The 26,179-nt window shown below is 53.5% G+C and overlaps 2 protein-coding genes across 18 annotated transcripts in view; one reads left to right on the forward strand and one right to left on the reverse strand.

Moving 5' to 3' along the window:
* The window catches only part of PRPF40B (pre-mRNA processing factor 40 homolog B), a 58,250-nt gene extending 56,670 nt beyond the window's left edge, over positions 1-1,580 (forward strand). For all 10 annotated transcript variants that reach the window (XM_070271339.1, XM_070271336.1, XM_014740859.3 and 7 more), the window contains 4 exons: positions 133-310; positions 585-646; positions 757-900; positions 1,015-1,580. In XM_070271339.1, the coding sequence (XP_070127440.1) occupies positions 133-310; positions 585-646; positions 757-900; positions 1,015-1,107 (477 nt within the window). In that variant the 3' untranslated portion in view covers positions 1,108-1,580. The remainder of the gene's footprint in view (positions 1-132; positions 311-584; positions 647-756; positions 901-1,014) is intronic.
* Positions 1,581-1,851: 271 nt separating this feature from the next.
* Positions 1,852-26,179, reverse strand: part of FMNL3 (formin like 3) — a 52,474-nt gene continuing 28,146 nt past the window's right edge. The window contains exons 2-27 of one of the 8 annotated variants that reach the window (XM_023643499.2): positions 23,874-23,957; positions 21,753-21,833; positions 21,392-21,468; positions 17,876-17,959; positions 14,994-15,146; positions 13,668-13,776; positions 13,403-13,479; positions 12,952-13,045; positions 11,794-11,868; positions 11,079-11,189; positions 10,615-10,761; positions 10,117-10,218; positions 8,836-9,115; positions 8,110-8,178; positions 7,896-8,020; positions 7,494-7,696; positions 6,516-6,750; positions 6,304-6,372; positions 6,094-6,174; positions 5,863-5,992; positions 5,038-5,198; positions 4,625-4,726; positions 4,197-4,289; positions 3,782-3,905; positions 3,535-3,651; positions 1,852-2,814 (exon numbers count right to left, since the gene is read on the reverse strand). In XM_023643499.2, the coding sequence (XP_023499267.1) occupies positions 3,560-3,651; positions 3,782-3,905; positions 4,197-4,289; positions 4,625-4,726; positions 5,038-5,198; positions 5,863-5,992; positions 6,094-6,174; positions 6,304-6,372; positions 6,516-6,750; positions 7,494-7,696; positions 7,896-8,020; positions 8,110-8,178; positions 8,836-9,115; positions 10,117-10,218; positions 10,615-10,761; positions 11,079-11,189; positions 11,794-11,868; positions 12,952-13,045; positions 13,403-13,479; positions 13,668-13,776; positions 14,994-15,146; positions 17,876-17,959; positions 21,392-21,468; positions 21,753-21,833; positions 23,874-23,957 (2,958 nt within the window). In that variant the 3' untranslated portion in view covers positions 1,852-2,814; positions 3,535-3,559. Of the gene's footprint in view, positions 2,815-3,534; positions 3,652-3,781; positions 3,906-4,196; positions 4,290-4,624; positions 4,727-5,037; positions 5,199-5,862; positions 5,993-6,093; positions 6,175-6,303; positions 6,373-6,515; positions 6,751-7,493; positions 7,697-7,895; positions 8,021-8,109; positions 8,179-8,835; positions 9,116-10,116; positions 10,219-10,614; positions 10,765-11,078; positions 11,190-11,793; positions 11,869-12,951; positions 13,046-13,402; positions 13,480-13,667; positions 13,777-14,993; positions 15,147-17,875; positions 17,960-21,391; positions 21,469-21,752; positions 21,834-23,873; positions 23,958-26,179 lie in introns of all 8 variants that reach the window. The other 7 variants (XM_023643497.2, XM_023643498.2, XM_070271331.1 and 4 more) reach the window with 7 other exon arrangements.

Consider the following 26,179-nt stretch of genomic DNA (forward strand, 5'->3'; position numbering starts at 1 on the left):
TCACCTCCCTTGGAGGGAGATATGAAGATTCCTTTGGGCCTGGATCCTCCTCTCTGATCCCAATTCTCAGACCTGAGGGCTTCTGGAACCCAGAGAACTTCTGTGCTGACATGTATCCGCTCATCTGTCCAGGGCTCTGAGTCAGAAGAGGAGGAGCTGCCCCCACCGTCTCTCCGGCCCTCCAAGCGGAGGAGGCGGAACCCCTCGGAGTCAGGCTCTGAGCCCTCTTCCTCACTTGATTCCGGTGAAAGTGGGGGTGCTGCCCTTGGAGGACGAGGCTCCCCATCCTCCCGCCTTCTCCTTGGATCAGGTAAGCAGTTGGAGAAGTTGGCCCAGATGGAGAGGAGGCCCTTGGGGAGCCCCAACTCCCTGAGGACAGAGTGGATTGGGAGGGCTGCACCATCGCAGAGTAGGAAGAACTTCGCGTTCCTGCCCAGGCAGGAAACTGGGAGGAGGAAGGAAAACTGGACTGAGACTTCCTCACAGGTCTTTTTCTGTACAGAATGAGCAGATGGGACCATGGCAGAGAAAAGGATGAGCCTTCCCTTCTCCCATGGGACTTAGCGGGGATTTTCTATTTCCAGATCATGGTCTTCGGAAAGCCAAGAAACCAAAAAAGAAAACTAAGAAGAGAAGACACAAGTCGGTGCGTAGAGAAGGAACTTCTACCCAAGGCCCTGCTGTTTGTGAGGTCTCTTCCACCCGCCTCCTGGGCTGTCCTTCACAGGAACTGAGGGGGGCTCTGGGCTCTTACAGAACAGTCCTGAGAGTGAGACAGACCCTGAGGAGAAAGCTGGCAAGGAGAGTGATGAAAAAGAGCCAGAACAGGACAAGGACAGGGAGCTCCGGCGAGCAGAGCTCCCTAACCGCTCCCCAGGCTTTGGAATCAAGAAGGAGAAGGTGAGAAGCAGCTGCCTGGCCCCAGCCCTGTCAGTGCTCTGTCCAGGCCTCCACGGCCCTCAGGGTGGGGGCAGGGGAGGCGGCTTTGGGTGAGCTGTGCCTTTGCTTCACCAGACGGGCTGGGACACGTCGGAAAGCGAGCTGAGCGAGGGTGAGCTGGAAAGGCGGCGGCGGACACTTCTGCAGCAGCTGGATGACCACCAGTGACCTGACAAGCCGCTCTGCCTTGGGTCTGTGTGAGGCTCTGGCTTCTAGGTCACCCTCACCGTCTGCCCCAGACTCCTTCCTTAGTCTGTTCTGTGTCCACTTTTCCTCAAGTAACCCCACCCCTAACACACCATTGCTGGCACCTCCCAAAGTTGCTTGTGGTGTTGAAGGGTCCCCACTTCCCAGACGAATAGTGCAGTCCTTGCCCTCAGCCCCAGACAAGAGATTGGTGGTGTATGCCCTGTGGGGTGGGTGGTGCCAGTAGATAAAATGTGAGAAGGGCCTCCAGGGAAGAGTGACAGGCTGGTGGACACAGCCTGGGTGGCGGAGGGCGGGGTCCTTACCCTCTAGCATCAGTGCCTGCTCCTGCCTGCCCAGGCCCTAGGGTTCCACCACTCCTTCCTCCAGCCCTGGGACCCTGTGTATGTGTGTTTTGTTTTGTTTTTGTTTTTTAAATAATATTTATAACATGGCCAGTGGCTCTTTTGTCCTCTCTGTATGCTACGGGGGCAGGCTGGGCAAGGTGCACGCATGGCCAGCAGAGGGCACCAGTGTCTCACAGCAGGCCTGCCTCCCTTTGTGTGGTTGGAGCCCACTGCTGGGTCACCTTCTCCAGGCTTCTACACTCACCTCCCCCACACAGATGGTAGCACTGCCCAGCCTCCTTTCTGCCCCCATGCCTCAGGTCAGGCTAAATGGCCACTCTAGCCCCCCACACTCTGAAAGAGGAGACAAAGTCAGGCCTGGTGCTTCAAGCCTTTGTTGAGATAAGGAAGGTCTGGGGTTTATGTACAAGAGAGAAGGGAGGTGGTACATGTACAAAAGGGAGTGGGCCCCTGTATTCCCTTCCAGGGGCTGAGAAGAAACTGGCAGAGGACTGAGAAAATACTCAGCTAAGATCACCATGCCCCCTGCCCACTGCCAGAAAAAAAAACAAAACTAGCTGAGGAAAGGCAGTGAGGATGCTATTGGCACTCCCTTTCTCTAGCTGTCTTGGGGCAGGGGCAAAGAAAACCTCTACCCCTCTGCTCACCTCGTCAGGGAGAGCCAGCCTGGAATGAAAAGGGCTAAGAGCAGTGGGCATGGCATCTCTCTTCTACCCTTATCACTAGGGTACAGCAGGGCAGGGCCCATGGTTGGGTGGGCCTTGCTGCTGGTAAAAGATGATCTAAAATTGGCAAGGTCCTGGGCCTCCCTAAGCCCCGACACTTCTAGACCATAGCTGACCATGGGGCTGCAAAAAGGAAGGGAAAAAAAGAAGGGATTGTGGCTTTCTCCTTTCGTCCCTCTGGCTCTCGTGAGAGTGAGGTCTGGGTACCCCTGTATAGGCTAAAGCTGGAAATGTTTTTTTCCAGCTCTGAGCTGACCCTTCAGGAAATGACGTTCAAGACTTTAGGGGCAAAGTGCAGTACTGGCGGCACCAGGGAAGTGCCAGGCCCCAAAAGACCTGGTGCCCAAAGTTGTGGCAGGCAAGATGCAGCTTTGAGAGCTGGGGTGGACACTGGGTTGAGAGCAGCATAGCCCTCTGCTGGGCCCTTGGCCAATTCCAGGGCTCCAGGTCCACTGGTTGGACTTGCAGGACTCTGAGGGTTGAAGTGCTTCTGCCTCCAAGAGGGTCTCAGTGGGGGCCTGGAGCCCGAGGGGGGCCACTGGGCGGCACGGCACTCCTCGCTTGGTGGCAAATGACACTGGGTTGGTGGTGGAGGCCTGTGGGGAAGACAGAGGCCTGTGAACAGGCAGGGAGGCTGGGGCAGTCCCCACCCTCTGTAGGAAGAGTCCCTTCAGGAGCAGCCCAACAGGCAGGGCCAGAGAAGAGCCAGCCGTGAGGCTGATGAGGGAGAGGCTTAAAGAGAGGCTGGAAGGGAAGGTCAGGGAGATTGTTGGAGCTCTGCATTTTCAGAGGACCAGTGGGAATGAGTAGAGGCCACTGGGCAGTGGCAGAAACAAAGTAAACTCAGCAAGAGCCGGAAGTTGGGAAGAGACCCCAGGCAGATTAAATATCAGGAAACAGAGGTCAAGGGACATCTGATGCTCCTGGGCAGAAGGTACTGCCAGAGCTCTTAGGGAAGAGGGAACCTGAGGGGGGAGGCAAGGACAAAGGATACCTGGGCCCAGGAATGGAGCCTCTCAGCCTCAGCGACCAGAGGCAGTGGCCTGGTCCTGCCTGCTCTGGCAACTCCCTACCCCTTGGGTCTTAGTAGAAGCCAGGACAGCATTAGTGGGAGAGATACCACTCCCCTGAGGGCACATGCAGGGGATAAGCCACACTTCTCAGAGCATGGGGCATGCAAGGAGAGAAGTACGTCTCCATCACCACGAAGCTGCCAGAGGATAGTTCCAAGTCATGCAGGGGAGGAGGTGCCTCTGGGCCCCAGCAGGAGTCCTGGGAGGTGGGCATGCAGAGGAGGCAGCTGTGGTGCCCAGTACCTGGCAAGGGCCCCAGCCTTGGGGGTTAACAGTTTGACTCATCATGGTGGGCTGCATCGCAGAAGAAGCGTGAGCCCCTCTTGGCAGTACGGGCCGTGAAAGGGACACTCTTCAGCACTGTGGCCCAGGAGAGAGACACAGTGGTCAGGCCGCATGGGTGTAGGGTAAGAGAAGGGTCCGAAGGGGTAAGGTGGGGATTTGGGAGCTGGGCCCAGTGGCCGGGCCCCAGGAAGGGAAAAGGCCCCACCTGTGATGATGTCCTCAATGGTACCATCCTTCCCCTCGTAAACAGGCCGGTGCTCCTTGGCCTGGCGCCGCCTCAACTCTGCAATTAGCTCCTGCTGTTGCCACTTGTTCCGCTGGGATGGAGTCTAGAGCAGAGCATTTGAAAGAGGAGGGAATCACAACTAACCTACCTTGGGGTTCGTTCCTGCCTCAAGACGGAGTCTGAGGATGCCTTTGGTTGTGCATGGCAGCCTAGCCCCCATCGTTGCCTTGGAATCAGCTCCCAAAGCCCCGCTCTCCATCCCTCTGGACTCTAGCCTCAGGCCCTCTGGGGTGGTCTGTGGGCTCCAGTTTTCCATCTCCTCTCGAGCTCTCTGCTCCACCCTCTCCTAATCCTTTGCCCTGTTCTCCAGGCCCCAGCTCTTGGTCCCACCTACCTTGGCATCCAGTTTCTTGGCTTCCTGAGCCAGCTGCTTCTCCCGCATTACCTCCTCTTGCTTCTTTCGAGCTTCGTTCTCTTGTTCTGCTTCCTAAGAACCGTTGTTGGGGGGTAGGGCGGGATGAGTCTCACACAGGCTGTGAGGGGAGGGGCTGACACTGAGGGTGGAGAGTGGGTGGCAGTGGGACCAGCAACCCCAGGTGGCCACCCTTTGGAAGGGCACTTCCTGCCCAAACAATGACAGGAAGAGCCTGGGCCCCCACCCTGCCCACCAGTTCACAGCTAAGAGGCCTGTGGCCAGCTTCCACGCTCCCTCCCAGGACTCAGAGGAGGAGACGGAAAAGGCCAGACTTGAAGTCCAGCCCTCTCTCCCCCACCAGTTTTCTCTCAGACAGCCTCCTCTTTAAAAGCCTCTCTTCCACTTACCTTATAAGAACGAATGAATCGGACAAATACTGGGAAGAATACAGAAGGAGGTGTGGTCTTGGGACTCTCACCGAAGTAGCGCACAACTGCATTGTAGGCCTCCTGGGGAAGGGGTGGGCAGAAAGAGTCAGCCTGGCAGGGAAGGAGAAGCCCGGCTCCCCACCAGGGACAGGAGGCCCACAGAAAGTAGCCCCAGCCCCTGCCGACTGGAAAAGCCCCAGGCTCCCAAAGCTCCCTAGAGTGCATGTCTCTAGAGACAGCGGCCTGCCACCCCCAACGCCTCCTGTCCTCCACACACAGCCAGCCAGCCGCTTGATAAAAGTTCTTTGATCCAAAAACCAGAACTAAGCCCACCTAGAGGGGCACAGTGCCTTGGCCCTGGCTGCTCCTACCCGCCTCCACCCTGTGCTTGCCTCAGCTGTCTTGGCGTCGCGCTGGAGCTTGTCCAGTTTGCCTTCATTGGTGCTGAGGAAGTTCCGAAGGACGCTGTTGTCATGTATGCTGCACTCCCGCCGAATCAACTCCATGCCCCGGCCCAGCTCCTTCACATCCAGCAGCACGTTCTCCAGGGACACTGTAGTCACCAGAGCCTGGGTTGAGGCCTGCCCAGGGCCTAACATGCCCACCTCCCAGCCTAGGGGTATAGCAAACTGTGGCCCTCCCCCTCTGCATGGCTCACTCAGCTTGTCATGCCTCTGCTGCCTGAGCCACCCGTGTTGACAGGGGCACACCAAGCCAGCCAGGCTGTCACATGGGCAAAGGAAAAGGAATGGAGGCTGTGAGCTCTTGACCCCAAAGAGCAAGGTAGCAAAGGAAGGCAAGCCAGAGAGACTGCTGGTTTCCAAAACAGCTGCCGCAGGCCTGCCTGTTTCCACCAGTGGGGCAGAAATAACAACTAGCTTATGGCTGTGGGGGACTTTATGGTTTTTCTAAGCACTTCACATACATCATAGAGAAATGCAGTCTCCAGGGCCAGCCTAAGGGAGCTGCGAGCAAAGAGTCACTGCTGCCCTTCCTCTGCCTGCTCCCACTGCACCCAGGGAAGGGCTGTGCCTGCAGGAAGGCTCCTTCTGGGGTGGCCCCTGCCTATGGCCCCACTGGAAAGCTTTGAAGTGGTCAGAAAGAAGATAACAAAAGCCAGCAACAAAAAGGACTCAAGTGTTCCCTCTGCTCATAGCTTCCTGGAATTGTCCTGGGCTGGGCATGAGGGCAGGCTCACCGGGCCAGGCTGCCCTCACCTGCTGCCGCCTTCTCCACAAAGTGCAGCTCGTGCCAGAAGGTAGCCAGGTCTGGGTATTTCTCCTTCACCGTCAAGGCAATGAAATGCAGCAGTGTCATCTTCCTGTCAGTGGACTTGGTGTCCAGCAGCTAGGAGAGGGGGTCGGGGCAATGTGAGAGGGCTAAACCCCTGGATCCACAGCTGCTGCCCCTTCAGGCTTCCTGGCCCCATGTTGCCGCCACCATCTTACCAGATCCAGGCTCTGGAGCTTGAAGCCATACACAGCTCCCCGCTTGCTGCTGTTCATGTAATTCCCCAGAGCAAGTATGATCTGCCCAAAAAAATACATGGTAGGAGGTCAGGCCAAACCCTGAGGGCTCCTTCTTCCTCACTGTATAGCCCCAGGCTCCCACCCAGGACCTGGGAACCACCAGCACCCCCATCTGCAACCTCTCCCCACCTCCAACATCTGCTTCAGCTTCTGTGAGGACTTGACAGAGGCAGAGGCTGCAATGATGGCATTGAGTTGCTGGAAGGCAAGATGAAGAGCTAAGTAACCCCAGGCCAGGATGGGGCCGAGTGAGTGAGGGGCTGGAAGGACTGGTAGGGCAGGGAGGTAACTAGCAGGCGGACAGTAGCTGCAGAGACCCATGAGTTGGGCGGGGGCTGTACCGGTGTGAGCATCTGCAGGTTGTCCTGGAAGTTGCCCAGGAAGGCCATGCCAGCCATTCGCTGGGTCAGCCGCTCCACCTTGCTGAAGAGCAACATGAAGCGGTCCTCGGCTGCCAGCTCGTCCAGAGGCTGCCGCTCCCGCTCATACTGCCGCAGCAGCTTCACCTCAGCCTCTGTGGGCAGGAAGCGCATCAGGCACTCCACAAAGTCCACCGGTAGTGTCTGTAGGTCAAACCTGTGTAGGAAGGAGGAACGAACTCAGGTCTCAAATTTGTCCACATTATCCATCATCCTTTTATTCTCTAGCTCCTAGAAAGACTGAGGGTGGGAGCTGTGAGCAGGATACAGCCAGAGGCAGAGGACTCATTGCCTCGTCTGTCATAGCACCAGTGACATTTCACGCCCTGTTGAAAAACCCTGCATGTCTTTCCTCCATTCCCGGGCAGAAGTCAACACCTGAGCATGGCTTAGGAGGCCCAGCCTGCAAGACTTCTACTCACCTCTCTACCTACCCTGTCTCTCCTACTCCCTTCTTTACACTAAAGCCACAGCCATTTTCAGTATCTAGGGCACCCTGCTTCTCCCTCCAAGCCCTGAACTGCACTTTATATACTTCAGGTCACAGGTGGGACATCACCTCCTCTGGAAAGCCTTCCTTGATCACCAAGCTCACCTACCTGGCCTTCCCTGTTCCAAAGCTGCCTATACCTCTGCCACCTTGGTGGTTATCACCCAGTGTTACTGGACTGTTCCCACTAGACTGGGAGCGCCTTGAGTGAAGGTCTGGGCTGAATTTCCAGCACCCACACAGTGCCTGCAAGAGCATGGAAGCAGTAACTTCTGGCCAAGCCAGTGGATGACTGATGGGTGTTAGGCAGTTCTGTTGATTCTCTGGAATCCAGGGAAAGCTAGGCGCCTAGGTGGAGAATTAGGTTGCCAACTGGCTGGGAACCAGGGCCAGGTCAGTGGGAGTCTCACATGTGGATAGCCCTGCAGATCTCCTCAGCTGAGCGGCCAGCCTTGCGTAGGGTGATGGCCAGGTTCTTGGCACGATTGGCTTCCAACAGGGTCACTTTGCTGGCAGCCTTTTGCGCTGTCTTGTTCTTGGAGCAGATGAGGTCAAGGGCAGGGCCCTGGGCTTTCGTCTTGAACAGTTCTTCAAACTTATCCAGGTCCAGGTCCTGGCCAAGATGACGAGAAGGGAAAATGCTGTGGCCTCATACTACTAGAGGACCCCCTGACAGCATGCCCAGCATTGGCTCATCTCTGGTTCATGAAGGGCTGAGTCTGAGGGCTTTTCCAAGGCCAGGAGATCTGGCTACAAGGGCAACCTGGACCCCAGCCCCCAACCCCACCCCTCAGGGCCCTAGGCCCCTCTACCTCCAAGATCTTCTCATCATCAAGTTCACTGAAGACAGTGCCACTGATCTGGTTGGGTTTCAACGCTGTCCAGTTGAAGACAGGCAGCCGGAACTTGGTCTTGATAGGTTTCTTGATGCGAATGGCTAGTTTGAAAGGAGGATCAATGAGGCAGGGGCCGAGGACATACTCCCTTGGTCCCACTAGCCCAGCCCAGAGCCCTGAGAGCACTCACCTGACAGGCCTACTGTCAACACCACAGAGGGAGCAGCGCCAGGGAGGGGTGGGGCTGGGGGACACTTGTCTGGGGAAAGAAGGGCACAGTGACCCAGGGGCCAAGTGACTCTTCAGAGGTGCCTCTTCTCTGTCCACCCTACCTGTCCTTAAAGATTCTCAGGAAAGAAGGCTACATGAATCCCCTGCCTGAGTGGCTCCCAGGGGTCCTAACTCTGACAGGGACAGGTCTTGCTAGTCTCTGACCCACTCTCTCCTGCTTTGGTCTAAGCCCTCTCCTCGGCTGTCTTCAGAGGAATCAGGAGCAGCATCTTTATGCTCTTTAAAACAGATCCATGGGGGCCGGCCCAGGGGCCGAGTGGTTAAGTTCGTGCGCTCCACTTCAGTGGCCGAGGGTTTTGCTGGTTTGGATCCCGGGCGCGGACATGGCACCACTCATCAAGCCATGCTGAGGCGGCATTCCACATGCCACAACTAGAAGGACCCACAACTAAAAATATACAACTACGTACTGGGGGGCTTTGGGGAGAAAAGGGAAAAATAAAATCTTAAAACAAAAACAAAAACAGATCCACGTCTGCCCTTAGACATCCCTTGCCTAGTAACTTGAGTCTTCCTCAGATTCTAGCTCCCCCTCAGCCCTCTCCCTGAGGAAGACACTGCTGTTGGGGTTCTGGTCTAGGCCCACAAGGAGGCTACCCTTCCCAGCTTCCAGGGTCCTGCTTACCTGGTAAGGGGGGAGGCGGTGGGGGCAAGGGAGGAGCTGGTGGTGGAGGCAGAGGTAGGGCCTCCTCAGGGGGTGGGGCTGGAGCCAGGAGGTCCAGGTCTGAGGGTGGCATGCCCTCACTCAGCTCCACAGGGCCTACCCGGGCCAGAGCCTCGCTGCCCACAGACTCCAGGCCCCGGGCACTGGGCTCCAAGTGGCATCGGCGCTGGAAGGCCTCCTCCTTCTCTTTAATCAGCCGCCGCAGGGTGTGTACCTGGTGGCTTGTGTTCTCGTAGGTCTCCTATTGGGCAGACAGCACCATTAAGGAGAGTGGGCTGAAGGCACAGCAGTCATTGTCCTTAGGAGGGAGCCCTCCTATCCAAGGGTCTCTCAACTAGGGTCTCTGGGAGGGTGCCAAGAGACAGAGTGGCAGAAACCCAGGTGGGGACCAGGCAAAGCTGGAATGCAGCAGAACAAGAGGTGAGCAGAAGAGCTGGCCTGCCCAGCTGGCACCCTAAAATGTCCTTCCTCTCTACTCCAGCCTTAGTCTCACTGGTCTCTCAGGGCACAGGTAGAAGGATGCCCCTGAAAACCCTCCTTGATCCACCAGCAGCCAGCTAGGGCTGCTCTCAGCCCTCTGTGCCTCACCACTGCTCTCATTTCATTTGGCCTTGTATAATCACTCAATTGGAAGGCCCCTAAGGACAAGACCCTGCCTTAGCCAGCTCTGTACCCTCCATACTTCTAATACAGTGCGTCAGACTGTTAGCTCGACAGATGTATATTGAGCTCAACAGAACAAGTGTAACTGTATTCCTCTGGAAGAAAAGGTAAGTTGGGGCATGATTTTTACAATTAACAAAAAGTTAGGTGAGGGAGAGCTAAGACACTGAAATATGAGGAGCCCCTGCTCTCCCAATTTAGGATACCTGGGGGATATCCTAATAAATGGCTCCGAGTACCTGGGCTATTCCAGGCCTGCTCATGACGCAGGGCAGGGGGCAGCACGTGGAGGTGCAGGGGCGAGAAAAGCAACGGGCCAGGCCAGTAGGAGGAGGTGCCCATGGGTGCCCCATCTGCTCCCACCCTCTTCTGTGTGTGTCTAGCCCACTCCAGCTTCAGCTTCCCTCTCCAACTAAAAAATGGGGCATAATCATCAGCCCACCCTCATCTGAGTGCCTCAAGGTTGAATCAAGATCTGGATTCCTGAGGACTTGTGATAACTCAGGAAAGAAAAGCAAGATCTCCAGGCCCTGGCACCCAGTACCAGTCAGGGACTCCCTTCCCCAGATTACTTGGTACCTTGATACTCTCCAGTTCCTTCTCCCGCTGCAGCAGCTGTTTCTCTAGCTCCGCCACACGCATCATGTTCTCGTTCTCTAGGTCCAGAAGCTTCTCTGTGAGCTGCAGGATGGGAAAGGCAGGTTCAGGGCTGGCCTTAAAGCCTGAACCCACCAGGACGCAGGCTCTAAAGGCAGCTTGGCCTGGTGGCTTCCCTACATCACTCCTGTGGGTTTAGGGCCTGAGAATGCTTGAAATAGACATAAGGCAAATGATCACATCTGACTCTTGAGCCTGAGGCCACCTCACGCCCAGCCCTGGAAGTCAGTGCACGTTCCGATCTGTGGATGATCCAGTGCCTCAGCTAGAGCATGCTCTAGAGAGCCTCGGGAGGTTCTAAGGCTTCCCTGGGGTTCAATCTGGAGGCAAGTGGGTCAGTTCAGGATTCCTGGAACTCAGATGTCCCCATCCTCTCCCCACTCTCAACAGTGGTTCTGGCAGCAAAGGAGGGCCACTTACATGGGACACATGCTCCTCCAGCTCCTCCACCTTCTCCAGGGCCACATTCTTGGTCTCAGCATCCTCCAACAAACCCCCCACATCAAACACGTTGTCCAGGTATGCCTGGATCTGCACCTGTAGCTTCTCGCTCTCTGTGTGCCTTGACTTCTGGGGAAAAGCAGAGAGAGTGTAGTTGGGGAGCCACCTGAGAAAGACCTAGTCCTTATCACCCTCCACAATCACTTCCTGGAGCACAAGAGCCAGGGAGTTCCCACTGCAGCCATGCCAGATTCTCACCCAATGGAGCTGCCTGACTGGGGAGCCTTCTGCAGGAGAACCAGACTCCCAGGCCATAGAAGACAGGCAGGGTTCCAGGAGCATCCAAGACTAGGCTCTTGTGAAAGAAAAACCCTTTGTGCTAGGGCTAAGCTGGTCCTCTGCCCCAAAGCTCCTCACCCTGTGAGGACTCTAGCCCAGCTCACCTGCAGGAACTCCTCCAGCCCCAGCTTGGTAAATTCATACTGTAGATGGACCCGGAAGTTCATATCCTCCACCGAATGCACCACGATGTTGATAAACTGCATGCAGGCCACCTGGAGAAGCAGCAGCCCAGAGGGGCAGAGACCAGAAGGGCAAGGAGAGACCCCAGAGACAGGGAGGGTAGGCAGCTGTTAGAACCATCATCACTAGCTGGATAATAAAAAAGAGTGAACTAAAAGAGTTAAGTCTTTCTGGGAGCAATAAGAGTATTTTAACTTAAAAAATGTTAATGTTCAGTGTATGATGACAAGTAAGTTGACACGATAAACAGATGTAAATGGAGATACATCTCTCCAAATTCCTCTGCACATCAGCAGGTATTTCTTGAGAAAACTCTACTTAGCTGAAGACCCTAGACGGAAGGGAAGAGAAGCTAGAGCAAGAGCTTGGGAAAAGGAAAGTAGCTCAGAGAGGACCCAAATCAGGGACAATAAGACCACAAAAAGGGGGAAAGGAGGCAGAGACACACAAATGACACTGTCCTGAAGTTTCTAAAAGTTCTCCAAGGTAGGCAAATGGACAAGGAGCATTTGCTCAGTAGAGAGAATCATTCTAGGTTCTACACAGAATATCAAAATACACTGTCAGCCTGGCCCCTGTTCTCAAGGCGCATGTGGCCCTACTGGGCATGTGCCTGACCCAGGCCCAGCTCCTCACCATGAAGTCGATGTTGCTGTCCTCATTCCGGAAATACTCCATCAACTTCTCAAAGCGGTGCAGCTCCTTGCATACCTAAACATGCAAACTTTCTCAGTGAAAAGATCTGTCTGATGCAGAACCCGAGCCCCTGAGCCCTGGCTCCCAGGAACATCATAGCAAAGGGACTGGTTCAGACCAGGTTTAACAGCAACTCTATCTATGCAATGGCCCATTTGGGACATGACAGAGGAAAGCCTGGGATCTGACATGTGCCCTGGGTCCCTGGTCCTCCACCAACTTGCTGAGGGAGCTCAATAAAGCCTGTGCTCTTAGTCTGGGCTTTAGGTGCTTCTGAGGGTAGGCCAAGAAGAAAGACAGGCGTCTGGTGTTGCCAAGTTATTGAAGGAAGGCGGGAGGAAGGTTGGAGGCCATGGCTCAGGAGGGAGGCTGAGGTCCTAGTAGGGATGCAGGAGAGAGGCCAAAGTGCAGGAAAGATCCTGTGCTGAGGGGGATCCAGAGACCCCTCTGAGCCTCTGGCTTCAAGGAGGAAAAGCCATTTCCTGGCTCAAACAATAGATGCTAGGGAAGAGGTCCAAAGAGGAGGAAGGGGTGGAACCAGCAGCTGTGGCTGGATGTCGAGGAATCCTATGTTCAAGCAGATGGGGGTTTCAGAGGTAAGCCCAGAGGCTGGGGAAATTCCAAGTAGGAGCTCCCTATCCCCTCACCAATAACAGCCAACAACCCAGGAGGATCCTTGTTTGCCTTCTCCTCTCACTGCAAACACATCTGCCTTGAGTTCTACCAGTGGGTTCACTGCCTCAGAACCACCTGGGGAGCCTGGTAAAAATAAACACCTAGGCCTCCCAGGGGTCTGCATGGTTAACAAGCTCTTCAGGTACTCTGATGCCTGGCCATGTTAGGACCCCTGGACTATAGCCCTCAACTATCTGAGGGCATCCTGATTTGGCCAGTCAGGAGCTTTCCTGGCACAAGATCTGGTAAGACTGAAGTTCTGGTTTTGGTTTAAAAAAAAGGCAGGGGGGCAGGCTACTTAGCTAAGGCACTGCGATGTTCAAATCACTGGCATGTATGAAATGGCAGGAAAGGTGCTCACCTGCCTGGCTCCCACCTCCTCCCCACCAAATACACACACACACATGAACGCAGGAGACTGACCTCTTTGAAATTGTCAAAGGCAGCAAGAATGATTTCGTGACCACCCCGCACCAAACACACAGCTGCCAAGAGCTCCAAGACAAGGGCTTTCGTCCTAAGGGGTGAAGAGGGAAAATTAACACCCTAGCTCCCCACCCTGGCCATCACAGCTCACTTCCACTACTGGGTGACTCCTTTCAGAGAGTGGAGACAGCCTTGGCAGTAAGGGGGAGAGGGTGGGCTTGGGAAAGAGGCAGGGGCAGGAAGGCCTGCTCTCTCACCAAGCTGTGCAGACCAGAGGCAAGCAAGGGACACTCCTTCTCCTCCAGCAGAAGTGAGGGAGCCAAACTGAGGCCCTGACATAGGCCACAGGACCCCAAGGCCAGGCAGGACTTCTTATCAAGGACCAGTGGAGCCCAGATCTCCAGAGCCCAGGGCAGAGCAGGGAGGAAAGGGGAGGGAAGGGACTCACCTTGGATTCTTGTTGTTGAGACTGAGCGCAATCTCGTTGACAGCGTGGGGGTGGGACATGACCAGATTGAATCCATACTGTAGCAAGGGAAAGGACAGAAGGAGGGGAGACCTTGCTGGTGAGGAAGGCAGATCCCAGCCCAATCTCCTCGACTGCAGGCCCACCAGCACACTTGTCTTCTACAAGCTGGTGCCCTCCTAGCTCTCCTGGTTTGGCAGATGAGGCAGAAGAGGCAGAGCATCCACGGCTAGTGCTGCCCCCTTACCTGATAGTTCATGATGGCTCTGAGACAAAGGATACAGACGTGGACATCATCCTTCTGGCTCACCAGGCGGGAGTTCTTCAGGGCCCTGCGCCCAGGGAGGGTGCTATACCTGGGGGAGAATGGGCTGCTGGTGAAGGTTCCAGGAGGACTCACCATCACCCAGACAGCAGGATGCCCCTCAGCAGCAGCAGAACAGTGGGAAAATGGACCTTGTGCCACCAGCCCAGAGAGACAGGGTGCAGGAGGCAGGGCGCTCAGCTGTTTCACCTCCATGGAACAGGTCTTTGTCAGTAACTACGGGATTACAGTTTATAATCAGTGCCCAAACCATCCTCAGCCCAGAGATCCTCCAAAATACAACAGTAGGTGTGTAGGCCTTTCTAATCCTTGAGACCAGTCCAGGGAGATATTCCTTTAGGCCTTCGCTCCTTCTCCTTCCAGGTGCTGCCATCTTCCACACATTCCCGAGGTCAGGAGCATGTTGGCTCCTATCCTACTTCTATGTCCCAGAAAAGGCAGAGCAGATCCCAAAGGCTTTATGAGTACCAGGGGCTACATTTGGTTTGCACCCCCCAGTGATGTTTCATGAAAGAAGGAGAAAACACAAATGGTGTCTGCTCATGCATGATTAGGATGAGGAGCAGTGTCAGGGGGACAAAATCCACAGGAAACCAGGAGAAAAGCATGGCCATGAGAGATGAGACCACAGGAAGGGCCACAGGACCCAGAGGAAAGCCTCCCAGGGTAGGAGGGGCTCTGAGAAGTCATCCGGTCCAACTACCTGCCTCTGGGCAGGATAGCTCTTAAGACACTGCAGACAAATGAACACATTGCGGCCTTGAAGAGAAAGGCCTAAAGGAAGACATGAAGGGAAGGTGAGCAGCAGGCAGGCTGTGTGGGAGCTGGTCTCCGGGCAGCTGATGGGGCAGAGTGTAGAGCCAGAGGGACACAGACATGATGGCAGGAGCTGGACCACCTGGTGAAGACCAAAGAGCTGGGGGAGGACAAGTCCTGTCCGAGAGGCTGGGAGGAATAGCAGAGTGAGAATAAGAATGGAGGGGCCTCCAGAGAGGGGGTGAGGAGAGGGGAGAGCTGGAACCCCAGATGGGGTGGGCACAGCTGAGGGTGATGTACTTACCCAGGACAGATCGCTGGGCAGAGTCAAGGAGACAGAGAGGACAGACCAGAGACAGACTGGCAGGCAGAGGGCAAGAGAGCTGAGCCTGGAAGCAAGAGTGGAGGGAGGAGCATGAGCACTCAGCGCTGTTACCCAAGACCTGGACTGGGGCTAGGGTGGGAGGCAGCGGGCAGAGCGCGAGCACATACCGGAGCACAGACTGGCGCGCGGAGCGAGCGAGGCTGTTGGTGAAGGGGGCTGACAGGGCGCTGGGTGGCTGCAGGTCCTCAATGGACCTGCTCCAGGACCGGAGCTTGTCGAATGCACCATCGTCACCACTCTCTAGACCCTCAAAGTCAAACCTGGAGCAGGAAAGGACACACAAGCGCACACACAGGAGAAATTTAGTGCCAAGCCCCCTGGCGAGCTCACCCCTTGCCCTTTAGACCTCGAGGACAAGAAGCAAGGGCAGCAAGAAGAGAAAGCAGAACTGGGCAGCAGAGACCTAACCCTGGTCGGGACAGCTACTGACAAAGGACAAGGGCAGAGCAGGCACAGGCAGCAACGAGAAGGGGGATCGGAGAAGATAGGAATGCTGATGGAGGCCAGCTGCTGCTCCCACTGGCCAGCCGATTCCAGGAGGAATGACCTCCCCATGGGCCCAAAGGGACGTGAGGAGCTGGTAGTCTTAGCATGCGTAGCTGAGAGGCTGCACTCTCAGCCTTAGATGGGACAGCTCAGAGCAGCTGTGGCTCCCCATGGAGAATCTGCCCCGTGGGAGGGTAGTCGGGAACAGGCCAACTGCAGGTCTTGCTAGTTCTGGGTTGGGCTCATGAGGGCAGGTCTAAATGGAAGAGAATGAGTATCCTAGCAAACTCAGAGAGGGAGAGTCCCCTATGCTCAGGAGGAGCACCACGGCCCCACCACAGACTGGGTTTTCTGTGGTTCTATTTGAGGCTTCTAGGTTTTTGTGGTATAGAGGTTCCTTGGGCTTCAGCTTCCCTGGGGGAAGAAATCACAAGTCAACAGTGTAGAATGGGTTCCTCCATCCCTAAGAGTCCCAGGAGTCCTTAGGGGTCCCAACACCTTAGGAGTTGGGATGGTTTCTCTGTTTGTCACTTCCTGCTTCTGGGACCAGATATCTCCTACCATCAGCAGTCTGTGAGTGTGGCCAGGGTAAGGAGGACAGCTCAAGATCACAAACCCACGGGGCCTTCTCTTTTACATATCCCTACATTGGGATATACCCGCTCTGAGAAACAAGCCCCATTCCTCTTTCCTGTTCACTTCCCCCCGTAGGTCACTAAGGACTGGGCAAGCATCTCCCACAGGCTCTTTCCCACAAGGAGGCTTCTGCTCAGACATGCAGAGCCCCGGGGTCAAAGGCACAGAGGCCGAGTCTTTCTGAAATAGGAAGCAATTATCTGCAGATGCCTGAATGTTCCAAAGGAAGCAGGAGCAGGCTTCAGAGTCCTGAGGATCAGATGTTTAATGGGGCTCTCAAGTATACACCAGAGGAGCCTCGCTGACAGGGAAACAGTTTGCCAGTGGCTTCCTTCCATCAGTACCCCTAGCACTGGTACATGCAGTTTACAAATAGATACCTTCACGCAAACTCCATTTGGCTTCACCCTTTTCCTCTCAACCCTTCCCCAAAACACACACTCTCTCTTCTCCACCCCCTGCTCGAGTCTTTCTTTTCAAAACAGAGTCAAAGGCACTGCCGTGGACACTACAATACTAAGGTTCCAGCGTATTTTGCTTTAGAGCAGCTGGGATTTGTTTGCTTTTCAAATGAGATAGGCTTATTTGGAAAAAAGAAATACATCTTTTTACTATAAAAGCTCTGAATTTTTAAAAAATCACTTCAGCAAATGTTTTTCATTTCTTTCTATAAAAAGAGTTGTTTTTAAAGGGATAGGAGGATCACAAGGCACGACGTCTACAGGGACGCACATGGGGAGTGGGCTACTCTTGGTTTTAACAGGAAGGGACCTGGGAAAGGTGACAGAGAGGCCAAACCTAGGAGAGGTGTTAGTTTGCACCCCTAAGGAGATGAGACTGAAAACCTGCTGGACAAAGGAGAACATCCAATGGGGCAAGGACAGTAGCAAGAAAAGTGAAAGTTGAGGCTAGGGCTGAGTCCTGAGACTGGGGAGTTCCCCAGGACTCGGGACTTTCAGGGCTAAAACTGGGGAAATTCATTGGGGAAATTCATGGGCAAACCAGGACAACTGGTCACCCTAGGGCTGACTTAAGTCTTAGGTATAAGTCTGAGTGCGTTGGTCATCCTGTGAATGATCTATACTCCTTCTTTCCATAGAGTCAGGTAATTATGGTAGGGCACACCACCTCGAATAATATTAACAATAAAGTGGCTACCACAGTGTAGACTTAGTACGTTCCAAACACTACCAAGTACTTTACACATATTATCATCTAATCCTTACAACAGCCCTGGAATACACATCCCTTTTTATATCAGAGGATGCAAACTTGCCTGAGGTCACAAAGGAGTAAAGAACAGAACTGAGACCCACAGCCTGCTTGTCATATTAAAGACTTCGTTCCTTCCACTACCCTGCACTGCCTTCTCATCTGGCTGCCTCCAAGCCTGCTTGACAAAGTCTCCAAAATGCTCCATTTTCAGTCTGGGTCAAAGGCCAAGCTCACTGCTCCTGGGGCTCTTCAGCAATGACCTGGAGTAACCCTTTCATTTCTGGAGACCCACAGGAACTTCTTGAAGACTCAACTCTCCCAAGGCAAATGACTCCCACCAGGCATCTCTCCCAGGAGCCAGGACGTTTCCTTGGAATGCTCCCACCTGGGAGCCTGGATCCTTTGGGTTCTGATTCTGAGCTCCCTTTCCACATCTCTCTCCTCCTGCTCCCCAAAATGTACCTTCTGCTCCAGCCACCTGGTATTCCTCACTGACCCCAGACATCCCCTTGGCTGCCTGGGCTCCTCCCTCCTGGCCTGGGATTCCCATTCCCATCTTCTCGATTGCAATCTCACCCTTTTCTCATGAAATCAGAATGGGACTGTGTCTTCCCTCACTGGTCCCCAACCCTAGCCGCTGGGTGGTACTCACATGACAGAACATTGGGCAAAGGACAGGTAATCCACCAGCACATCCAGGCCTTTGTTTTCATCATTCAGAAACTCCCGTACCCACCTGCGGATAAAAGAAACATAGTGGAGGGGTCTGCTAAGTGGGTCAAGGGGGAAGAAGGTGAGTGGCCTCTGACCCAACAATACCCTCTTCTGGATCCTCCCGAACCAGGCTGGGAAAATTCTGAAGATCAAAACCTATGGCAGACCCATCCATAATCACATCACTGGCCTGGATCTCCCCTAGGCAGGGAGTCAGGGATGGGGAAAGGTACAGGCTTTCCAATACCACGTCAGCCAAACAAGCTTTCAGAAGCCTCCTCCTAAAGGACCAAGACCGTGGCTCAATCATTTTCTGTTTCCTTGGTGTCTAGCACAAGGCTGGGCTTACTTACACATCCTTGCGCAATGTTTGATGGAAGAATTGGGGGATTACCAAGAACATTTACCGAGGCCCTTGTGCAAAACTATGCCTGACAGAGGCCAGCAGGTCCCAAATCTGACCAAAGTCTCAGTCAAAAGACAGGCAGGAGGGGTCAGAGAGCTCTGGAACAGGGGCATGTTGGGCCAAAGAGCTCTCCACCAAGTTGAAAGAAGGGTATTTGGGGACATAGTGAGTAAAGAGGGACACGTGGAGTTCTGTGTTTGGCCAGGGTGAGTTTTTCAGAACAGGAAAAGGAGGGGGGAGCAGTCAGGAATTCAAGTAACTCCAGTATGGCTATGACCACTCAGAGCCAGACTGAGGACTCAGGCCCCTTCAGCCAGAGAGGCAGGAAGGTAGACAGCAGGCACCCTAAAGACAAGGGGCCAGGGCATTTCCACTCTTCTGCCTTCAGGCCTCTTGGGCTGAGATATCCCTGCAAGGAAAGTCAGGAGCGAGTCTCAGGAGGACTGTTAAAGGACAGGTTCATTCCCCAGGACACAGAGACATAAATCTCTCAGGAAGAAACCCTGACTCTCCTGAGTGCTCTGCTCCCTCAGAACGTCTAGGGGTCTTGATAGGCCAGCTGCGCCAAACAGCCCTGCAGGGCTACTTCGCCCCTACATCTGGAACAGCAGCGCCATGTTTGCCGGCCACACCCTGGGCTACAGAGAGAGGCTGGGCCGGAACACCAGGCCGGCTGCGATCTGGCAGCAAGCTCTGGCTGGGGCTGACTGACACCAGAGCTGCCTGAAGTTAGCTTCCTCTCTGGGGGCCGACAGGCCTCCCGTTTCCTGTCTGTCTGCGCTCCAGCTCCCCACCCCCTTCTCATTTCCTGTCTGAGTCTACACTGCTATTTTAGGGATCTTGACACTTTGAGGAGAGGTTAAAGGGCACTTAGGCAACTCGGAGAAACCAATACAAATCAGGGAGAGGAGGAGCTGGAGAAGCTCTGGAATCTCGCTTCCCAGAGTGCCGCTCCAGGGCTTGAGATGCCGTTGGGCTGCCCCTGCACACCCAGCTTCTGCAGGCCCTGGGGCCAATCAGGCCTTGGCCAGGCAGGATCCTCCTCCCCCCACTTTGCCCTGGGCTCCTACCGCCCTGGAGTACCCACACCCCAGCCTGACAGCCCGACAAACTCTTGCTGCACAGAAATCCAGGAAGGATCCTGGTCCTTCCACCGAACTCTACCCAGAGAAGCCACAGTTCAGACGACAGGAGCTCCTAAAATGCCAGACACTAAGCTGTTCCCTGGGAACCAAGGACCAGGTCCAGACCTCTAATTTGTGTGCCAACTGCCAAGAGGCCCTGGGCCTGGGAACCATGCTGCTCCGGGCCCAGCTCCTGGCCAGCGGCCAGAGGGGCAGGCACCAGGTACAAGGGGCAGACAGAGGGGACCGTCACACACTGCTCTGTGGCACCCTTCCTCATGCAGCAAAACTTAATAAGGAAGACAAGAGGGCCTGAGAGAGAGGGAAAGAGGGAGGGAAGGCCCTGTGGAGGATTGCAGGCTGGTAGGTGGTGTCTGGAGCTGTCATCTGGGTCACTCTTGCCCTCCTCCCACACAGGGTCACTGAGGAGGCCCTGCCAGTCTTTCCTTCTGTGAGGATTCACCAAATAAAGGTGGAGGCTTAGTTGCACATTTCCTAGTGGGTCAGCTTTCAATGGCTGGTTCACAGATGAGGTGTGGGAGCCAACTCTGGCTAAAAAGTACAGCTACTGAAGCCAGCAACTGTCCCTTTCCTGTTCTCTCCTGTGCCATTTCCCCTGTGACGGCTGCTGCCACAGCTGGCTACATACAGGTATAAGAACCCTGGGCAGGCTCAGCCTGGGGGTGGACAAGTGGGCGGCTGCCCCGGACAGGGGGGAAGGCAGATGATGTCATTTGGCTCTTTCCACCCCTGCTCTCAGGAAGCCCAGGACCCAAGGGCTGGCACCTGCCCAGCGACCCCCACCCCCACCCAGGCCTGATTTCTCACTCATGGAAGCTCTCAACATTCAGGCCAGGCCCCTCTGCCAGGACTGCAGCCCTGCCTACAGGACTGCATCAGGTGTTTCTCACTGTTCTTTGTGTACACACACACACACACACACACACACACTCTCTCTCTCTCTCTCTCTCTCTCTCTCTCACTTTCACTACACATTCTCTGGCTGGTTACAATTCTATAAAACTGAGAACATTGTCATCTTTCACTTCACCTCATGCATTAGCTCTCTGCCTGTTCAGCAAGTCCTCATTCCCCACTCACAGACTAGAAATAAAAAAAACGCATACAGTTCCTAGGGGCCTTGTCAATGGGCTGGTAGTACCAGGGTCCATGAACACAGAAGACATTCAACTCCTGGCCCCATTGCCTTAAAGTTTTCCTTTCAGAAAGCTGTTTCGGCTCATGAACTAAGATTATCTTTTTTTTTTTTTTGAGGAAGATTAGCCCTGAGCTAACTACTGCCAATCCTCCTCTTTTTGCTGAGGGAGACTGGCCCTGAGCTAATATCCATGCCCATCTTCCTCTACTTTATATGAGGGACGCCTACCACAGCATGGCTTTTGCCAAGCGGTGCCATGTCCACACCCGGGATCTGAACCGGCAAACCCCAGGCTGCCGAGAAGTGGAACGTGTGAACTTAACCACTGCACCACTGGGCTGGCCCCCTAAGATTGTCTTATAATCAAGCAAATAATCTTCTGGGTAGCAAAAAGCCCAGGAACTAGGTCTCAGCTATTCAATGCAATATGTGCCCCCATCCCCAGCCTTTTCTGGGCCTCCTTGGCCCAGCCCCAGGTCTCAGGCAGACGCCAGTCCCAGCTGCTGTGGGAATGTCTTCCATTCAAAGCCACAGGCCGAGGACCCCAGGAGAGGCCCCAAGCTTGCCAGCAGCATCCAGTCAGCAGCTGGCAGAGCTGAGGGGAAGAAAAGCCAGAAAAGGAACAGTCTGAAGCTCTGAGGAAGCAAAGCCATTTAAGGGGCAATTCTGCCTCCTGGCAGAGAGATAAACAGGCAAACCAACCTCAGAGGACACCAGATCCTGAGTGGCCAGGTGAAGAGGCTCTGATGGCCAAATCTGACTCACCCAATGTGGTTGGTACGAAGTGAGATCTCCAGCTCCCTCAGCACTTTGGTTGACTCCTGCACTCTCCTCCTGAACTTCTGTAAACACAGAATTTTCTGTCACTGATGGAGATCACCCACCCCCCCATCACATTTTACCGTATAAACAAAAGAGGTCATAAGGGAAAGGGAAGCAACATGAGAGGGTAGGTGTAGACCTTCCCTCTATTATTAACCAGCCACTCTAGGCCCAGGGCTTCGGAACCCAGAAATCCAACTCCCACTGCTCAGAAGCAGAAGTCCCACCCCAAGTCAAAGGGTTTGCCCCAAATCCCACAGGACTATAAAGGGTAGCAAGATGGGGCCTCCATGCCTCACTTCACCTTCCGAGTTACGCTGGGGTCCAAGAAGCTCTGGAGTTTCTGGATATAAGTGTGGGGAGGATTCTTCACCTGGAATCGTTCCTGTAAGGGAAACACGCGTGTGGGCACACAGACGCCCAGAGTCCTGAGGAGAGTGCTAAGGAAGTAGAGCACCCTTGGTGGTCGAAGTGAGGAGAACCAGCCTCCTAAAGTTGTCACCTGGCCCTTAACACTGCCCAAACTGTAGGTTCCCTTCCTTGACTTATTTTCAGGTGCTTCCCATCTGTTGCCATCTTCAGCCTCCTCCAATTAATGCTCCCTGAGCCTCTAAGATTTTTCTGTGTCAAAAATTATTTTAAGAGCCTGCTGCTTGCTAAGACGATGCAGAGATTACACAGCTGTGAACAGCACCCAAAATAAAGACACAAGTGGGAAATGTTGTTCACTGCCTGGACAACTGATGGACGGGGGTTAGGAAGGCCAAGGGGAAGGGAGCTAGGCCTTACAGAATCTACCTTTCTCAGCCCTGAACCCTGAAGTTAGGACTAGACTGGTTTTGCAGCGTTAACACAGCTCAGAGCGGCAAACACACTTCCTGCTCCTTGCCCAGGCCCCAACAATTCAGAGCAACCTCAGTGCTGAAGCCTGCTTTCAGCAAGGTCATCCCCTGACTCCCTTCTACACAGGGTACGGGACCATCCCCTCCCCATTTGGGGCCAACCTCCTCATCTGACCCAAGGGGAAACTTAGGGAAAACTCTCAGGCCTTCTGGACCTGTAAGGGCCTTCAAAACTGAGATATCTGAAGAGTTGCGGGTGAAGGTGAAGGTGGAAAGGGTCCAGAAGAATAATAAAATGTTAGGAAACAGAACCTAAAAACAAAATGAAAGGAAAAAAGAAAGTTTTGAGAAAGAGCTGAAATTAGGTGACCTAGAAAAGACTGAGAGATTATCAATTAAAGAAACTCAGTACCAAAGTTGTTTGTTCTCCAAACCCCAAGCAAGTGTTCACCATGCTCACCAACTCCTCTTGATGCAGAACATGAGGAAACAGGCCTTTCCTGGAAAGGAGGGGACCTGGGCCAGGCTCTCTGAAGCATAAGTCTACCTTAGGTCAAGCAGCACGACTTGGGAGGCAACAGAGCATAACAGTTAGGACGGATGGAGTCGACTGCCTGAGCCCTGGCTCCATCACCTACCAGTGTCAGGCAAGATACTAAGCCTTGGGATCTTCATCTATACAACATAACAGGGCCTTCCTCAAAGGGCTTCTGTGAGGACTAAATGAGATACTTCAGCATATGTAAAGTGCTTGGTCCATAATAAGCACTCAATAAATGTTAGCTATTATGATTTTGTTCAGTGCTTGAAAAGAAATAATAAATATGTTCGTGACAAAACTCCATCACAAAGTGCTGTGTAAACACACCACCTACACTCTGTGCCAGGTGCTTCCTAGGCCCCAAGAGGTAAGGAAGTAAAAGCTGACTCTCCTAGCAGTGCAGACAGCCCTGTCTGAGTTCAGAAACTCACGACTTGTGATCTTCAAATGTGTGCAGGGGAAAGAGCCAGACTGTAGGTGTTAGTTCTTGATTCTGAGCTAAGTAATAATCTGTATATTCTCTTCCAGCTCTTAAACACTATTCATGTAGGGAGAACCCCCAATCATCATGTTCCAAGATTTTGGAACAGAAGACCAGAGGACTGGGGCTTCTCATTCCTAGAAGCTTGTAAATAATGAGAAAAACTCTGCTGTTTGCAGAATGAGAGCTAAGCAGTCCTCTGGATTCCCTGCCAGGCACAGCCCTCACGCTGGTGAATGGCAGAAACAGTCTTTGCTGGGAAAACTACCAAACTCCGCCACAGCTGACCCTCACACCCCAGACCTACACAAACCTCCTTCAGGCCACTGCCCATTGTGGAGAAATCAAGACAGCTCTATGCAGGAGCTAGCGGGCAACTTGGCCTACCAGCCCTGTCTGTTAGGAGAGTCCTCTTGGAACAGGAAGTGAGCACAGACTGAGGCCAAGTCCAGGCCAGGGTTCCCCAAGTGGCCCTAGGGCTGCAGTCAATGCCTTTGGCCCTGCTGCTTTGTCTAGCCCAAAACACAACCCCTACTCCCAGCCCTGCCCCAAACCCCGTACCTGGTCACAGATCAGATCCCACTTCTTCTCGTTGTCATACTGCCGCAGGAGCCGGGCCTTGTCGGGAGGCAGGTTCATGGAGCTCTGAGGAGAGAACTCGAGTCAACAGGGCTGAAAGCTGCCCCCACCCTGAGGAGAGGAGAGCTAGATCACACACACCTTTCCCCTCCTGGACCCTGGGGCTTCACGTGGACACTCTATGGACCATAAGGAAGGCTCAGAGACGTGGAACAGTCCTCCTGCCTCCCCCTCACATGTAGTTCAGTTTGGTTGAGCAATGTTTTCCAAACCATAGGTTGTGGAATCAATTTAGTATGTCAAGATAAACTTTATTTTAAATGAAAATGAACAGATTAAAGTAGAATAGGATAGAAGATACCAGAATTCATTGCAAGTAGGAAATATAACGTTTCATGAAGCTTTTGTTTCTTTTATATTTCATATATATACATTACACACACACATAGGTCATGCTGTAAAATGTGTTTCTTAACATGGGACAAGTCAAAAAAGTTTAAAGCTGCCAGTCTAAAGCAGCAGCTTTCAATCTGCTTTTCCCCCACGGCCTGAGAGATGGGCAGCCTTCCCGCACCTTGCACGCCTGTGGGTGAATCCTGAGCCACCCACAGACTGTGTAGATGCTACTACAACGCTACCCATTTTCCCCGTATCAGGATGCAAGTGAATGAGAAGGACATTAGCATACACACAATCACTCAAATATTTTTAGGAAATAATTTACAAAATTTCAGTACTTTAATTATTAGCAGTAAATTACTCATGACACACACACTTTCCAACTAATTAAGACACAGTAAGACCCCTTGTGGAGACACTCTAATTTAGAATATAAAAGAACAGATCAGGAGACATCTTATTTTGTTCACCAGTGTTTGCTGAATGAATAAATGAATAAAAGTCTGAGTGAGTAAGTAAATGAAGCCCAAGGCAATCGTGGACTAGCCCTACCCAGGCCAGCAGCCCTCTCTCCCCTCCTCTATCCAGTCCAGCCAAGTCTCTCCTCTATGCAGTTTGGTTGCCTCTGTTGCAGTCACAGCCCCTGCCTCTAAAGGCAGTCAGGTCACTGTACCTGCCTCCACCCCAACCCTGAATCTAATATGATCTCCCACCTGGAGTATCACAGCTGTCTGATAAGCCACATGGCTCCCACAAATCCAGCCTCCTCCCCATACGCTGTGGGCCACCTGGAGGGCCTGCCTCTCCTCTTTCTCTCCTCTACCTCCCGCTCCAAGTTCAGCTCTAACTCTCTGGCAACCCAAGCATGACCACTGGGTTTACCTCTGCCCACTCCTTGACATCTTCATCCCTGGGGACATGAATTGTGTGCACCCAGGGTCCAGAGGAGTCACACAGGCCCTGCATTACTCCAGAAGAAGTAGGAGTATCCTGGGAGTGGGCCCTCCATTTTCTAAGAAACTGAAAGAAAATCCTTAAGCATCATTTATTTCTGTTATGCATATCTATTTATTATGCATTTATCTACACATACACACACTATAAACTAGCTGTACGCTCTTCTAGCCCCTGAAGGACTTTGTCTATTCACATGGTCTCCAACCCCTAATAATGTCTAATACTGTGACAGGCACCTAGTGGAGAGTAAACTGCTGGCAAACCTATGGTTAAGATGTTCCAGTTCCGAGCTATGGACCCAGCTCCTGGCTGGAAACAGGATCACTATGGTTCAAAAAAGGAAGTAGGCTTGGGATCTCTAGTCAGTGTTTAGAAATGGAAGAATTCAGGAACACAGAAGTGGGGCAGGTGAGAGAAGAAAAGCAGGGGAAGAGACCACTGCATCACACCTCTCCCCACGGTTTCTGCTGCCCCATGAGTCTGCCTGAACTTCCACAGGAAAGAGGGGCTAACCAAATCCTCCCCACCACTGACGTAGTACAGATGGCTGGATGGGCAAATACAACCCTGAATGTTTTTTCTGGAACTATCCTGCTAAGGGCCAATCTCGGCACGTCTGTGTGGATAGCAGGACAGGAGCAGGAGGCCACAACAAAACAGGGACCCAAAGGTCAAAGGCAAGCCCAGAGCAAGGTCTTCTGTCTAACTGGAGCCAGGATGCTGCCAGCTAAGCCAAGTGAGACCAGAGCAGAAATAGTCCTCAGGCCTGGTTCTGGCTCTGTGCACACCCTGAGGACTTCACTGTCATCTGCTCGTTTCTCCCAAGTCTGTGCCATGAAAATAGTTTTCTGTTGTCTCCTCTGGAAGAAAGCCGCTGGGGAGGGGGAGGAGGGAGCCTGTCGCTACAGTGGCAGACATCACATCCCGTCTAC

Source organism: Equus caballus, chromosome 6 (genome assembly GCF_041296265.1).
Source record: "Equus caballus isolate H_3958 breed thoroughbred chromosome 6, TB-T2T, whole genome shotgun sequence".
Classification (NCBI taxonomy): domain Eukaryota; kingdom Metazoa; phylum Chordata; class Mammalia; order Perissodactyla; family Equidae; genus Equus; species Equus caballus.